Source organism: Pelophylax lessonae (genome assembly GCF_965119305.1).
Source record: "Pelophylax lessonae genome assembly, chromosome: 5".
In the NCBI taxonomy this organism is placed as follows: domain Eukaryota; kingdom Metazoa; phylum Chordata; class Amphibia; order Anura; family Ranidae; genus Pelophylax; species Pelophylax lessonae.
Genome location: NC_138772.1, coordinates 235,554,282 through 235,571,359, shown reverse-complemented (window position 1 = coordinate 235,571,359; position 17,078 = coordinate 235,554,282). Strand labels below are relative to the sequence as shown.

At 42.6% G+C, this 17,078-nt stretch overlaps 1 protein-coding gene across 3 annotated transcripts in view; it reads left to right on the top strand.

Annotated features, from left to right (window-relative positions):
• The window catches only part of TRIO (trio Rho guanine nucleotide exchange factor), an 855,771-nt gene that overhangs the window by 317,244 nt on the left and 521,449 nt on the right, over positions 1 to 17,078 (top strand). For all 3 annotated transcript variants that reach the window (XM_082259530.1, XM_082259529.1, XM_082259531.1), the window contains exon 25: positions 417 to 526. In XM_082259530.1, coding sequence (XP_082115656.1) covers positions 417 to 526 — 110 coding nt within the window. The remainder of the gene's footprint in view (positions 1 to 416; positions 527 to 17,078) is intronic.

Here is a 17,078-nt window from a genome sequence, read left to right as displayed (position 1 = left end):
TTGGAGTTTCCCTTGTTCTGTTTTGGGGTTTTGGGCATGTTTATCTTGTTGATGTGTTGCCCACCGCTCATGTTCATTGCTTTGGACATCTCAAGTAGTTATGTATATGAACCTTTTTCTGTCCTATGATGTACAGTTAAGAAATTGGGATTTTTTTGCTTTACCTATAAATTTTTTTTCTTCTAGTACCTCCCCTCTTCTCTTCTCTTTTTGTCATGCTTGCTGCAAAACTGAGGCTTAGCTAAACTTGAAAGGGTTTTGCCTGGTTAAGGAATTCCTGCCTTGTTCTGGTCAATGTCCATTCAGCTGAAGTAGTCATGAATTTGAAGTCCTCTGTATACTATGATGTACTCCCAACAAAATCATTTTACAGTTAATTAAATCCTAATTTTTATTTTCTTTTAAATGTTTTCAAGACATACTTATGGGAAATGACAAGTGGCGTTGAAGATCTTCCACCTGGTATAACAAATAAGGAGCACATTATTTTTGGGAACATGCAGGAAATTTATGAGTTTCATAACAAGTGAGTACAAATAATCAAAGATGATTAACATTTAATAGATTTAAGTGAGCATGTATTTTGAGTTGTTGTCGCAGTGTTTTATTTATTTATATATATATATATATATATATATATATATATATATATATATATATATATATATATATATATATATATATATATATATATATATATATATATATATTTATTATTATTATTTTTTTTTTTAAGCAGAGGCTGTAGAGAATAAACTGATGGGTTTTGCAATTTTTTTTTTATTTTTTATTTTGCCACCATTGAGGAGGGATCTCTGTAGCTTATTTTTTTATTTAACAGCTTAAAGTCTGGTCAACTCCTAGCTAAGCTTAACCGCTTGCCGACCAGCCACCATGTATTTACGGCGGCAGGTCGACTCTGTCCCACGAAACGACATACCTGTACGATGCTTCGATGGGGAAGCGTGTGCATACCCATTCGCCACAGGGGAATCTATTCAGAGGGTCGCTCCCCAAGGAGACAGAGCGGCGTTCTGCTGTTTTAAACATGGCAGACCGCTGTTCTGTCAGTTATGAACACAGGGATCCTGTTTTCCTCCTTTTTGGTAACACAGGTCTCTGTGTTCATGCAGCAAGCCCATCCCCCCCCACAGTTAAATGCACCCCCTAGGGACATATTTAACCCTTTGATCGCCCCTGTTGTTAACCCCTTCCCTGCCAGTGTCAGTACAGTAACAGTACATATTTTTAGCACTGATTACTGTAGCAATGTCATCGTTCCCCCTAAAAGTGTCAAAAATGTCAGGTGTGCGATCTGTCTGCCAAAATTTCGTAGTCCCGCTAAAAATCGCTGATCGCCACCATTACTAGTAAAAATAAATAAATTAAAATGACAATCTTTCTACTAGTTTCTAGACGTGATAACTTATGCACAAACCAATCAATATACGCTTATTGGGATTTTTTTAAAGAAAAATATGTAGCAGAATACAAATTGGCCTAAAATTATGATTTTTTTTTTTTTTTTTTATTGGGAATGTTGTATAGCAGAAATTAAAAAAAAATATTGTTTTTTTTCCAGAATTGTCGCTCTTTTTTTGTTTATAGCGCAAAAAAATAAAAATCGCAGAGGTGATCAAATACCACCAAAAGAAAGCTCTATTTGTGGAGAAATATGTACATCAATTTTATTAGGCTACACCGTCGAACGACCGCACAATTGTCAGTTAAATGAACGCAGTGCCATATCGCAAAAATGGCCTGGTCATTTAGGGGGTAAATCTCTCCGGTCCAGAAGTGGTTCAATTTACTCATACCCCAATTGTAAGCCCTATGCTAACTACCCTGTAAAGGAAAGATGTGTATACTTAATCTAAGGGTACTCTGGTCTGATCATGTGATCAGGTTCAGTGTAGAGGAGGGACAGCAGACAATAATAATTATAAGGCGCATTTCCTTATATATTGAGATGAGAGGCTAGCACACCCCTAGGGGGTCTAAAGACTAAAGAACACCCCTTCTATCAATTGGTGAAAGGTGGAGATTAAACAGTGAAGAAATAAGAAGGAATCTCGCCTATGCGGGCTAATTGATTTGGACATTATTTGGACACTCTAAGCACCTTTATTCACTTATAAGCTCTTTATGTATCTGCTTTGTATTTATGTGGATTGTTTAAGCACTTGTCACTTAACTCACCTTTATTTGATGTATTGAAAGCTTAGTATTGTTTGTGGTAATAGCACTAGAGCACTTTACATAGACTGTATGATATATTGGAAGTATATACACCTCTACTGGTATATTTATTTGAGGTCACCATTTCAAGTTTAGAACTTTATGATTTTGTTATTGATTGTGTACACATCACAGAGATAATTTTGAGTTTTAATATCACTATACATTTTTTCACTATTTTAATGAAAATCATTTTCCCTGAAGCGCGATACCTCCCCCCTCCATAAATTTGTTTATACACTGTCTGGTCCACAGAACGGGTATACGCAGCTTTAAGGGGTAGTACATTCATAGATATATTTACTAATCCTCTAGATAGCGCGAGACTCACATCACACTATATATATATATATATATATATATATATATATATATATATATATATATATATATATATATATATAATTCTAAATCTCTCTCAAGCACACAGCAAGTAGCGTATCTGACTATGGCAGACTTTTCTGCAATATGGTCAACATTTTATGGACAACTAAGCGGAGTTCTAGACAAAAATACAAATTGGTCTTGTTCAATAGTACCCCCCCCCCCCCCCCAGCTCTCTCATTTTTGGCTATTTATTTTCCCTTTGCTAATTACCTTATCCTTTATTTTTCAATTTGACTTCCTTCCTACCTCACCACGAGGTACATCATTTCCGCAGTGGCATCGATTTCCGGGGATTGTTGTGTGATCAATCCCAGGAGTCATTTGAAACCGCCACCTTCCGCTGCTAGCATCAGGTTAAGTTAAAACAGGAAATGACGTGATGCTAGGCGGACATGGGCACCATTTTGAATAGGTAGTGTATAGTGGCAGTGTTTTGTTGGTATTGTCCTGAGGAGGGCATGCAAGTATCGGCAGTGGGTGTAGGCTGGAGCGCATGTACTACCGGATCAGCACTACTTATAAGAGGTGATTTAAATGCACTTTCCGAGGAAACTGACGGGGCACTGCACATGCAGGAGATTAGGAGGTGCAGGCTTGGTAGCCAGGATGTACTGAATCCCGAAAGAGAGACCTAGCGGGCTACACATTCCACAGTCTTGTTAGCCGCGCTGTACAGAAGGCGAAATAAGTAGGTTTTCAATGCTGCACAAAAACAGACCAGGGGACACTATAGCTATATGTAAACGAATGAGCGGTGACTATACTAGGGGTAATTTTTATCTTAAAAAAAAAAAACTGCCGCAAATCTGCATTAAACAAGGGAGTGTAAAGGACCCAGAGGAGGTCATAGCGGAGGCCCGGGTAAAAGTTCTCACCCCCAGGCCTCTATATACCTGTTACAGAGTCACACAATAGGCTTGTCAATGTTCATATGCTTATTTCTGCTGTGTGCAGAGGCTTTTGGCATTGTCTCATTTGATTCTCCTTCGTTTGGCCATTGGTTTCTACAAGACCTGCAAAGTCTAAAAAGACATTCTCCATTTATGCATGGGCAACCCAAGAGGATCTGGTCAATCCTAAAAAGATTTTCACCCCTCCAAGAAGCATGGCCATGCTCTATCCAGTGGAAAAACCGTTCACAAAAGTGGAGTGTTCTGGTAGTAGTCTCAACTGTCCCAGTCTTAAACCTCTTACTATACCAAATGAACGTGTCCCTTCATTCAAAGATCCTGCTGACAGAAAGTTTGAGACACTCTTAAAGTAGAAGTCAAGTCATATACTATCTAAGCTTAAACTTGCTTTCACTCCTATTCTCAGCCTTATTCTAACAACCATGTAAAGGGAAGATGGCTATACCTAACTATTCTGAAGGAGCTCTGGTCCGGTCACGTGCTTGGCTCGCAGCTCTGGGTTCAGTGTAGAAGAGGGACATCTGACAGTGGATGCTCCATAGTAAGCCTATGATTGATGTCACTGCATAGGCATTGCAGCTGTTGTCAGCAATCCCTCTTCTCTTCACTGAAGCAGGCCAAAGGGGAGATTGTGTGATTGGACAGGAGTACCTTTAGAATAGATAAGTATTGGCATCTTTCCTTTACAGGGTAGTTAGTACACTGCTTAGAATGTGTGTGGGAGCAGCTTAGAGCTTAGACAGTATTTGACTGATCTTCACTTTTTACTCTCAAAAGCCCAGTTTTGCAACCAGCTATTGCTGCAATTTTTGTTTGCTAAACTGCAGTTCGATGAATAACCAAACAAAATCCTGTACTCCAGGGCCAGATTTTTAAAAATAATTTTTAACGTTTTCAAACCACAAGCCAAAAAGTTACATATGTAATAACATATCAGTAGATGCTCAGTACAGATAGGAAAAAAATAAAATTAAAAAAATCCAGCATGTGAAATCCACTATTAAATCACAATAGTGATTTGTAGATATGACATTGAAATATATTATACCATCGAAGTTTAAAAAGCAGATGCTTAAGATTTCAGAGAGTTATTCATAAGTAAACACATGGACAAGCAATAAGCGTAACAATGAAAACACAGCAATGGGAAAAAATGTTATTTAATCTACAATGAATGAGAAGGATTAAACTTATCATAGAGATGGTGTGAGGGTCTGGTAAACCATAAGACGAGCTATGAAATAGATGCCAGGTTTCGTTAATGTGTTCTATTTTGTCCCTTACTTGTGAATCGCATTCCATTCTTCTAATCTCTACTATGGTTTTAAGCCATTATAACTAAGGAGTAGTCTCAGTGGACCTCCAGTGTACCAGAATGAGTCACCTGGCAGTAGTCAGAATGTGAGTGGCCAGTCTCCTAACGTGTTTAGAAATAACCTGGATAAAGCAAAACTAAAAGGCAGCGAATAGGATCTAATGGTAGAAATACACCAAGAACTTGTCTCGTCTATCTCCAGGGCAGTATTTTACCTGAGCAAAAAACGCAGTTACCTTTTGCCTTTCTCTTTTGTGTGGATGCCCTAGGACACTTCATGACACAAATCTCTAGTATGATTTTATGTAAACATGCATAAAAAAACCATGAAGCTCCCTGTAAGATACCTCGCGCAAATGCTTTTTAAAGAAGGATGCCTCTTTGGAGAGGCACTTGAAAGATTGGTTAAAGATGTCAAAGGATTGTATATGCCAGAATCGGGCTCAGAATATGAACCTGTAGAGAGCAGCAGTAGCACCTGGACAGATAGTTCAGACGTTGGAGCAGAGGTCCCTGCTAAGGTCAGGCGTACCCGACGCCATGCCCAGGTTGCTGATTTGCTACAATCGCATGATGATTCTTGTATGCAGCTGAGTGCCAGTATTAGTGCTGCACTAGCTTTTGGTGAACAGGCGTAGTATATCCTGGTCTTTTATACATCAGCACTGCAGTATCACTTGGTGACATGGGGAGTCCCAAAAAGTGCAGTCCAAGCTGGTGCGTTGGCTAGAACAAGGAGCATCCCGCAGCCACCAAAAATTAGAACACAGGCCCGTAGAGCCCAGAGTGTCCTTGATGTGCTTGCAAATGATGATTGGCAGTTCACAGATTGTGCAGCACCTGTACTTCCCCCATTCACTGCCCAACCCAGAATTCAGGTGAAAACAGCAAATTTAAGTACTCCCCTTGATTTTTTGGAGCTGTTTTTCACAGAAAATTTGTATCAATCGATTTGTGGACCAAACCAATTTATATGCCAAGCTATTTTTTTCCGCCAATCCAAATTAAAACCTTGCCAGACAATTTGAATGGAAATGTTTTATGGTTTCTGAGTTTAATACTTTTTTGGGCCTAACTCTCAACATAGGCATTGCTAAAAAGAATGAGTTGCGGTCATATTGGTCCACAGACTCAATTCATCATATGCCCATGTTCTCTGCTGCTATGGCCAGGGGTAGATCTGAGAATATAATGTGATTTAAGCACTTCAGCGACAATACACTCTGTTGTCCTCGGTTTGACCCTGGATATAATCTGCTCAACAAAATTCGGCCCTCGTAAATCACCTTAACCTGAAAATTGCAGGCGTGTATATGCCCCAACTAAACATCTGGGTAGATGAGCCTCTCATTCATTTTTCTGGCCGCTTTGCATTCAGTCAGTTTTTCCCCAGCAAGCGTGCCAGATATGGGGTCAAAATGTATAGTCTGTGAAATGGCAACAGGCTATACATGTCCTTTTCGGATTTACGAGGGAAAAGATAGTCATCTGGAGCCAGCCACACGGATGCCCAGACTACATAGGAAGCAGTGGAAAGATAGTGTGGGACTTGGTGTTTCCCTTGTTCTGTAAGGGGTACTACTTGTACATGGACAATTTTTATACAAGCGTGCCACTTTTTAGACACCTTTTTATTCTTGAATTGGCTAATTGGCAGTGGAAAGATAGTGTGGGACTTGGTGTTTCCCTTGTTCTGTAAGGGGTACTACTTGTACATGGACAATTTTTATACAAGCGTGCCACTTTTTAGACACCTTTTTATTCTTGAATTGGCTAATTTGGCACTGTGCGATCTAATTGCCCGAGCTTCCTCCTATGGCTTGTAAGTACCTGACTTAGCGGAGGAAAAAGCCTGCCTGAGAAATTATAAATTGCTCGCAGAGAAGTAGGACAAATGGGATGTTTCTGTCCTGTCTTCCATTCAAGCAGGAACAACAGTCCAAATTACAAAAGCTTCTGGTGTTGAGAATGTGTGTCCATGACTACAACCTTAACCACTTGCCGACCGCCCACAGTATATTTACTGCGGCAGTCAGCCCCTCACAGGCAAAGCGACGTAGGACTACGTCGCTAGCCTGTGAGGCTCTAGGGGGCGAGTGCTCTTGATCCAGAGTTTTTGTTTACTTTCTCTGTATCAACTATAGGAATAGGGTTCTGTATATGGTGATTTTCTATTTATTTAAACTATTTATTTTTTCTATTGGTTGAATTTGATGGATTTGTCTTTTTTCAAAATGACTACTGTATATAACTATGATCTGGTGACGGTAACAGATAGTGAGATTTCACTTAGCAAACTGAATGTTCACTTAGCAATGTAAATTTTCACTTAAGAGAAAGCTACAACTACACACCTATCATATATAAAAAAAAATATATATTCATCTTTTTTTTTTTTTTTTTAACCACTTCCGGACCACTTCAGGCTTTTTGACCCCAGATCTCACACTAAAGATGACCTGTCCTGCTTATTTCTATTACAAGTGATGTTTACATTCCTTGTAAAAAGAATACAAGTGATCAAAAACATTTTTATTTTTTTTTTTAAAGGGACAGTGTAAAACTAAAAGGTAAAAAATATTTAAAAAATTTAAAGCGCCCCATCCCTCTGAGCTCGTGCTCAGAAGTGAACGCATATGCAAATCGCATATAAACGTTGCCTATGGAGATTTTAGGTACCGATGTTTGTCGCCATTCCACGAGCGTGCGCAATTTTGAAGCCTCACATATTGGGTATCAATTTATTCAGCATAACATTATAAACATTATAAAAAAAGAAATTGGGCTAACTATACTGTTTTCTTATTTCTCTTTCGTTCATTGACGGACACAGCTCTTCATCTTCATGACTGTAGGGTTATACTACCCCATACAGAAGTAGGACACTAGGCAGAGAAAAAAAAAAGCTTAAGCTTGCTTATGGGGCAGTCCCTAGGGATATACTCCCACTTCCTTCTATAGGTTTTCAGTTTTTTTTCTGCCTAGTCAGGAGTAAGGACCTAGTTCATTGCTGGGATCTCTGGTCCTGGCAGTTTTTTGTTTTTAAAAATGTTTCCTCCTTTTATAAATTTGTTCAGCCTGAGTCGCAGTGTTTCCTCCTGGCTGACAGCACCCACATTACAAATGAGCAGTGTCCTGTCCGGAGCGGTGCCCACCCTTTTCCTGGTGTTAGCTAGCTGTCCCCCTCTACCCCTGGATGGTTTTGGGGTGGACGTGGGCCCCTCCCTGTGATTGTCGGACCCCCGGGCTCCCCTCCCTCCCAGTTTCCATCCCCCCGTCTCGGTGGTCTATTGCGGCCTGTGCCCCCCATCTGTCTACACACCCCCCCCCCCGGGGCGGACATACCTTTTTGGGTTGAATGGGGTGCTGCATTGGCCATGGGGGTGGGAGGGGGTGAGTGCGCCATCGGCGACCGAAGGATCTCTCCTTGGGTGGGGAGTGGGCCTGGTGGAGGTGCCTGCCAGGGCCCCCCTCCCTGTTGAGATAACTTTTTCCGGCCCTGGGACCCCCAGGAGCCGCGTGGTGCTGCCATTTTCTTTAGCCTTGTGTGCTACAGATCGGTGGCCATGTTTGTGTAGCCTTGACGGCCATTTTCATATGGTTTCCTATTGGGAATATAAGGGGCCATTTTTTTGGAGTCAGATGGGCAGTGATTCAGCTGTGGGAAGCCCACCTGATCCCCTTTCAGAGGCTGTCCGCCCCCCGGGCCCCAGCAAAAAAAGCATTCCCCGCCTTCACCTGTCGTCTCTGTCTCATCAGATCCAGAGTCTGATTCGGCCACGGATGCGAGCCTCCCTTCGGAGTCTGCATCCACGCACCCTGAGTGCTCAGATAGTGTGGGTGATTCCTCTGTTCCTCTAGCCACACATGAAAAGGCGCTAGTGGATGCACTGGTTGTATTGGTGCGGGAAACCTTATATATGGAAGATGCGACTAACGCAGCATCAGAGGCACAGGTCACCTTTGGCACCCACAGGTCCTCCAAAGCGACGAGGGTGTTCCCCTTTCCCGCCGCCTTTGACAATATTGTCTCAAAACAGTGGGGGGTGCCCAAAACGCTCCTTTGTAATCCCTGAGCGCTTTGCAATGTGGTACCCTTATGAGGAGTCCCTTCTTTAAAAATGGACAGTACCTCCAGTAGTGAACTCCCCAGTTTCCAGGTTAAATAAAGCCACTGTAATACCGGTTGAAGAGTACCTGCTCTCCTCTGATTCAGCTGGTAGGAGGTCAGAGGTCTTGACCTGCCATATGTTCACTGTGACTGGCAATTAGGCCGGTGTTTACCATCACCCTGGTGTCACAAGCTATGACTGAATGGACCAAACTTCTACTCTACGCTGGAAAAATGGAGGAGAAACAGCTCCCCGCTGCTATTGTGGAGCTGGTGGATCAGTTAGTTCGAGCGCTACAGTTTCTCTCTGACGACCTCCTTGAATGCCGCTCCCCTGATTTCTAGACTGTCTGTCTCAGCAGTGGTCCTGTGGCGTAATATTTGGCTGAAATGTTGGTCTGCAGATCAGGCTTCTATGAAGGCCTTGTCTGATGTTCGATTCGTGGGGGGGTCGCCTGTTTGGAGCTTCCTTGGATGACATCATCAAAGGCCTCACGGGGGGGAAAGAGTACTCTTCTTCCTCAGGTTTCCTAGTGTAAGGAGTCCCGTCGCAGACAGGGACCCTCCTTTTCGGCCCTCAGGGTCTCAAGACAAGGGATCTAACCCTTAAAGGCCTCCACTGGAGGTTCTTGTTCGGACAAACCACGATTCGGTTCTGCCAGACGTGAGGACACAAATTCCTCTGCATGATGGGTCGCCCTCACCCATATTGGGGGTCGGGGGACGTCTTTGCTGTTTTCCGGATCCTTGGACCTCCCTGATCCAGGACAAGTGAGTCCACACAGATATTCGCTTTGGCTACAAGATCATGTTTCGGTTTTATCCTTCGGAAAGGTTCTTCCCTTTCAACCTGCACTTATCCCTAGATCGCTTAAAGGATGGGACAGTGCAAGACTTGTTACTTCAAGGGGTGATTTTTCCAGGTTCCGTTGTCGAAACGTTTTCAAGGTTTTTACTCAAACCTGTTTACAGTTCCTAGGAAGGAGGGCAAGGTGTGTCCAATTCTGGACCTCCAGGTGCTAAACTGCTTTGTACAGGGACAGACGTTCCGAATGTAATCTCTTCGCATGGTGGTGTCGTCCCTACATCAAGGGGATTTTCTCACTTGCATCAACATCAAAGATGCCTACCTGCACATCCCCAAATGTGTCGCCCATCAGCGCTTCCTCTGCTTTGCCATGGGCAAGGAGCATTTTCAATTTGTGGTGTTACCCTTTGGTCCCGCTTCCGCTCCTCGGGTCTTCACAAAAGTGTTGGCCCCTGGTTCTAGCATTACTGCATCAGTGGGGAATCGCGATACTGGGGTACCTTTTGCAAGCACAGTCTTCGACTGCTCTGTTGGCCAAACTTGAGTTTACTCTGCAAATGCTGAGGGAGGTTGTTTGGATTCTGAATCTTCAGAAGTCTGCTATGGTTCTGTCCATGAGCCTGGACTATCTGGGTCTGACTCTGGACTCACCAGAGTGTTTCTTCCTCTGGAAAAACTTCAAAAGTTGCAGGAGGCAATTCGGCTTCTGCTGTCCAGCAAACTGTCATCTCTGCAGGCTTGCATGCGGGTGTTGGGCCTGATGGTGTCTACCTTTTGAGGTGGTTCCGTTTGCACAGTTTCACACGAGATTTCTGCAAAAGGAGATTCTGGTGAAATGGAACAAGGATCCTCAGTCTCTAGACAATCTGATCTTGTTGGGTCCTCTAGTTCCTTCTGTTTTGAACTGTATTGTAACTGTATTGTGTCCCCCACATTGTAAAGTGCTGCGCAAACTGTTGACGATATATAAATCCTGTATAATGATAATCTTGTTGAGCCGAAGCACAAGGGGGTCCCTGGCTTGGTGGCTTCGTTTTCTGATACTTCAGGGAAAATAATTTCTTCCCCTGTACTGGACAGTTGTTACCATGGATGCCAGCCTATCCAGGTGGGGAGGCATCCTCGGCACAGACTGTACTCAGGGGGTCTAGACACTGTAAGAGTCCAGGCTACTGATCAATTTACTGGAGCTCCGGGCAATCAGGCTTTGTCTGAATCATTGGACAAGTTGTCTCCAGGGGTGTCCGGTACAGATTCAATCGAACAATGCTGCGGCTGTGGCCTATGTAAATCACCAAGGGGGTGTCCTGGTGGCTCGGGAAGTAACCGGCATTCTAAGGTGGGTAGAACAATTAGTTTTAGCCCTCTCTGCTGGGCACAATCCAGGAGTGGAAAATTTAGCAGGTGGATTATCTCAGTTGACAGGCGTTTGACAAAGGAGAATGGTCACTTCATCTGTAGGTGTTCTATCAGTTGTGTCTCTAGTGGGAGACTCCCGAGGTGAATCTGTTGGCCTTTCGCCTCAACAGAAAAGTACAGAGGTTTGTGGCATTGTCTCGGGATCCTTTAGCCGACGCCACAGATGCCTTAGTGGCTCCCTGGGGTCAGCATTGTCTGATTTACGCCTTTCCTCCTCTCAAGCTTCTGCTGAGACTCCTGCGCAGGATCAAGGCAGAAGGGATTCCGGTCATCCTATTGGTTCCAGACTGGCCTCGCCTTGGTACGCCAATCTGGTACGGCTGGTCGCCGATTCTACTTGGAGACTTCTTTTCAGGGAAGATCTGCTGTCACAAGGACCGATCTTCCAACCTGCTTTAGTCACTAGCTTTGATGGCTTGGCTGTTGAAAGCCAGGTGCTGAAGGATAGACGATTGTCTGAATCAGTGATTCCTATGCTTTTGAAAGCTAGAAAATCCACTTCTAGGAAGATTTACTATCGTACTTGGAAGACGTACTTTGCTTGGTGTGCATCCCTAAGGGTTCACCCCCGCTACCCTTTCTGTGACTCGGAATTTGGCTTTCCTCCAGCGAGGGGTTTAGCAACGTCTGGCCTTCAGTACCATCAAGGGCCAGGTCTCAGAGCCTTTGTGGTTTTCTTTAAACATCCGTTGGCCACACTCTCCTTGGTGCGTACCTTTCTCCAGGGAGTGAGACACTTGGTTCCCCCGGTGCGGTCTCCATTGCCACTGTGGGACCTCAATTTGGTGTTGTCAGTTCTCCAGAAGGGTGCCTTTTTGGTGGTTATTTCTTCTGCACGCAGTGTGTCTGAACTGGCAGCGCTGTCTTGTCGTTCACCTTATCTAGTGGTTCACAGGGATAAGGGGGTTCTTCAGCCATGTCCGTCGTTCCTTCCAAAGGTCATCTCCGATTTTCATCTCAATGAAGATATTGTGTTGCTCTCCCTGTGTCCCAAGCCTAAGCATCCTAAGGAAGTTGCTTTGCGTTCTTTGGATGTGGTTCGGGCAACCAGGGTGTACCTGGCAGCTATGGAGTAATTTAGAAAGTCAGACTCGGAATCTCGGATGGACATTGCAAGGGGCCCGGCTGCTTCTGCTGCGACCATTGCCAGATGGATCAGACAGACAGTGGCTCAGGCTTATTCTATTAGGGGTCGAGTGCCTCCTTTTCCTGTCAGGGCGCACTCTACTCGGGCGCTTAGTGCCTCCTGGGCCTTCCATCTTTAGGTGTCAGTGGTGCAGGTTTGCAAGGTTACCACCAGGTAGTCTGTGCACACATTCACAAAGTTTTATAAAGTGGATGTGTTGGCATCTGCGAATGCTTCTTTTGGCCGCAAAGTTTTGCAGGCTGCTGTTTCAAAAACTTGTCCTCTTTGAGGGTGTTTTTTTCAGGTGAGCTTCCGTTAACAGTTGAGCTCCAGGTTACCTGGCTGGCTATGTTTAGCCTTGGAGAAGTTTTTATTTTCTGCTGTTCCCACCTCTCATGTTTGACACTGCTTTGGGATGCACCTACGGTCATAAAAATGTGTCCGCTAATGAACGAAAGAGAAAATGGGATTTTTGACTTACCATAAAATCCATTTCTTCGATGTTTGACGGACACAGCACCCACCCCTCTTTGGAGTTAGTTTTGTTTTTCTTCTGACACTGCTTGTTACAAAACTGAATACCTATAGCAGGAAGTGGGAGTATACCCCCAGGGACTGCCCCATAGGTGTGCTCAAGCGTTCTCTGCCTAGTGTCTTACTCCTGTAGGGGGCAGTATAACCCTACGGTCATGAAGAACAGTTAGGTCTGTCAATGAACATTAGAGTAATTGATTTTACAGTATGTAAAAAATCCAATTTTTTTTAATTTCAATAAAGTGTATTTGTTCCAAAAAAAGATTTGTAAGACCGTTGCGCAAATACGGTTTGACATAAAGTATTGCAATGATCTCCATTTTATTCTCTAGGCCAGGCATGTCCAAAGTCCGGCCTACGGGCCATTTGCGGCCTCCGGGCTGCTTTAATAGGGCCCCACAGATAATTTGGAAAAATAAATTGGCATCATTCATGACTTTTTTTTTTTTTTTTGCATTAATCATCATCGGTTGGTTCAAATAGCGCTTATATTTGGTTAACCCTTGTGTGACTGATTAGGGAACACGCAGGCTCCGGATTGAAATGGATACATTGTAAAATCTCAGTTAATGTCAGTTGGTCTAAATCCGTTATCAATATATTTGGACACAACATGTATACTTGGTGTTATGTTCCTGTTCATATTTTTCTTAACTTAAACGTTGACAGGCAACCTTTTTTACCAATAATATGTAATGTACTTTACAATGTTCCTGACATATATTTAAGCTTCCTGGATTTTTTTTTCATCTGGCCTTCAGATATGAAAGGCAGAGGGATTTAACACCTGTTTAGATTTGTCATCCATGTGATGAAATGAAAGTATGCCATTTGCAATAAACGTTGCATAAAATAGTTAATTTGCATTTAATTTTAATGGTCCAAAGAATATGTCAGGCAAAATGGTCGTCCCTCATGCATGTTCACTTCATCAAATCTGGCCCTCTTTGAAATAAGTTTGGACACCCCTGCTCTAGGTTTTTTCTTGAAAAAAAATATATAATGTTTGTGTGTTCTAAGTAATTTTCTAGCAAAAAATACTGATTTTAACTTGTAAACAAGTAGTGTCAGAAATAGGCCTAGTCCTTAAGTGGTTAACCATCCATTTTGTAAGGTGGATATCTTATATACTACAGTATATTCATTTAATCAACCCCTAAGCATGACTGACTGATTTAAAACAATGCAGTTATTTATTTATAGCAGTTGTTATGGAGGCAATTTGCAAATTGAAAGTTTGCTAGTTTTTCTGTAGTGGCTAACATGAAAAGTTTAATTATTGCAAGTATTTAGTACTTCTCACAGGAATCAAATACCTCTTTGGCAATGTAAAAAAGTGTGTGTGTGTGTGTGTGTGGGGGGGGGGGGGGGGGTATGAAGGCGCCTGGTTTCTAAAGGTTATTGACACTTGAAAAAAAATAATCTGCAGCCCCTTAGATTTAAAAAGGGTGTTCACAATTTAAAATGATAGTAATAGAGAGATATGGAGGCGCTGATAAAGTGTTTAAAATAATAATTATAAATATTCCAACTGTGTGTAAATCAATGTGGTGATCACAGTAAAATTTATGTTTCAAGTAATACTTGAATAAAACTGTATAAAACATATGAGATAATCACAATAAATATCTGTGTACAGTGATCAAAAGGAAAATGCTCTTAATGTGCAGTGCTCAAACAGGCATAGATATAACATATATCAATAACTGGCCTTATTGGTGAAGTAGCCGTGCTAAATAAAGTGAATACAATACATAGAGAAAATTAATATATAAATGTATATCAAAAATAGATAATTCATGTGAGGTGCCAGGTGCAATGCCCCTGGTTTCTATATTAAAGTGCTAAAGTGATGGACTGATTTCCAGTGCAAGTGAGCTATTTAAACACTGGTGATAAGTGAATTAATATTCTGTGCATATAGGTGACATATGCTGTGAAAAAAATACCACAGTGAATTCATTTAATTCTCAAGTGCAAGATATCACTCAAGCAACATATTAGTCCATATAGTGATATTGCGGAAAAGAATTAAAAATATCCAGGTGTTCCAACGCATGATTCTTGTGAGCTAGGTGAAAATGATTGAATGCTCAACAGAGGTAGATGGGTCACACAGACCCAGCGGGCTTAGTAGTATTTATCCATAAGGATATGTATAGATATGACCACTCCTCCTCTTTCCTTAGTGGGGTCTTTTGGATCACACACTTGGTAAACTCTTACTCCATCAAGGGGTTACTCCATCACCTTTTCCTCCAATGGGGGGTCTCTGGGTAAATGTCTCAGTGATAGAGGTATGGGAGACAGGAAGCCGCATATGGTGTAACACCGTTTTATTGAATATTTAAAATTAAAAAGATAAAAAATGGGTGCTTACATTTGTTGGTGCTCTCCTAGCACTGATAAGAAAGCTCAATATTGCTCTGTAAAAGCCGAAATGTCTGTCAGCAGACAGAATAGTTCCACAGTACCACAGCACCAACAAATGTATGGTATGTATTGTATTCACTTTATCTAGCACGGCTACTTCACCAATAAGGCCACTCATTGATATATGTTATATCTATGCCTGTTTGAGCACTGCATATTAAGAGCATTTTCCTTTTGATCACTGTACACAGATATTTATTGTGATTATCTCATATGTTTTATACAGTTTTATTCAAGTATTACTTGAAACATTAATTTTACTGTGATAACCACATTGATTTACACACATTTTGAATATTTATAATTATTATTTTATATGCTTTATCAGCGCCTCCATATCCCTCTATTACCCCCTTGCAATGCCTTCTGCATTTCTCTCCAGAAGGATGTCACCATCTTTATTCATGCATCATCGAGGGTCAGCACCTGCTTCTTAAACAAATATGCTTGCTCAGAGAATGACTGTAAATCTGACTAAACTTGTGACTTGCTAGAAGGTTAAAATGTAGCATTCATATGACTGAATAGAGACGTCACTTCCTCCTTCGCATTGCATCCTGGGAGATGAGCGTCCTCAATCCCAGGATACAATAGAAACAACCGGCCGCTATTCAGAATGCCGATCGCAATCTACAGCGCATGGGCGAGATTGTGATCGACATTCTGGGTATCCAGTTCCAGGAAGAAGGACACAGCGGGCGACACAGCGGCTTCAGATGCCCACAATGGAGATGGCCGCGCTCTGCAATCAATTTTAAAGGTAAGTATCTTTATTTCTTTACTGTAATGACCTGTAATGTGGGGTTAGTGTTAGGGTAATTGGAGATGGATTAGGATTAGGGGGTATTTTTATCTCAAAATGTTGTATGTGGCCGGAAGTCCGCTTTAAGGACCCGGCTGACAAGAAAGCAGAGGCTGTGGCATGCAGCATGTTTACTATGACTGGTTCGGCATTACGGCTGGTTTTTGCCTCAGCCCTGGTGTCTCAGACCCTAACTGAATGGGCCAAGCTGTTGAGCAGGTCCCTGCTGCTTATGTTGATTTAGCAGACCAGTTGATCCATGGGCTGCAGTTTTTGTGATGCAGCTTTGGATACAGCTCCTGTGCTGTCCAAGCTTTCTGTTTCAGCAGTGGTGATTAGGCGCGTGCTATGGCTTAAGAATTGGTCAGCAGGCCAAGCCTCTAAAAAAGCTCTCATTGATCTTCCCTTTCAAGGTGATCGCTTGTTTGAGCCTACCCTGGATGACATAATTAAGGGTATCGCAGGAGGGAAGAGTACCTTCCTGCCACAGTCGACGAAAGGGAAGGAGTCTCGCTGCAGACAGGGGGGCCCCCATAGAAAATTATTTTGTCGTTCTGGGACGAGAAATAGATCTTTTAAGTTTTCCCCAGGAGGTTCCTAGCAACCTTGGTCTGGTAAGCCTAGAGCTAGCTTCCCCCGACAAGACTCCTTCAGCATGAAGGTCTGCCCTTACCCATTATTGTGGGAGGAGATCTGCAAAATGTTTCTTTTGGGGGTACCCAGAAAGGGGAACTAAGCTTGTCCTTTACAGGTTTTTTTAGGTCCCGAGTCTCCTTGTGCAGATTTAATTACTGAAAAGGTTTAGTTGATGTCTGAACTACCTAAGGTCCCTCCTATCCCGGTCCAGGGAATTGATTTACCTAGTTCTGATTTTAATTCGGACCAGGGTGGTCCATCCTCTGCACAAACTTCAGGGACCACAGGCTGGGCTGCTGTCACACAGCTAGTTCTCTCTCCCATTTTGCACACCAGTTCTGAGTCTGAGAAGCTTCAA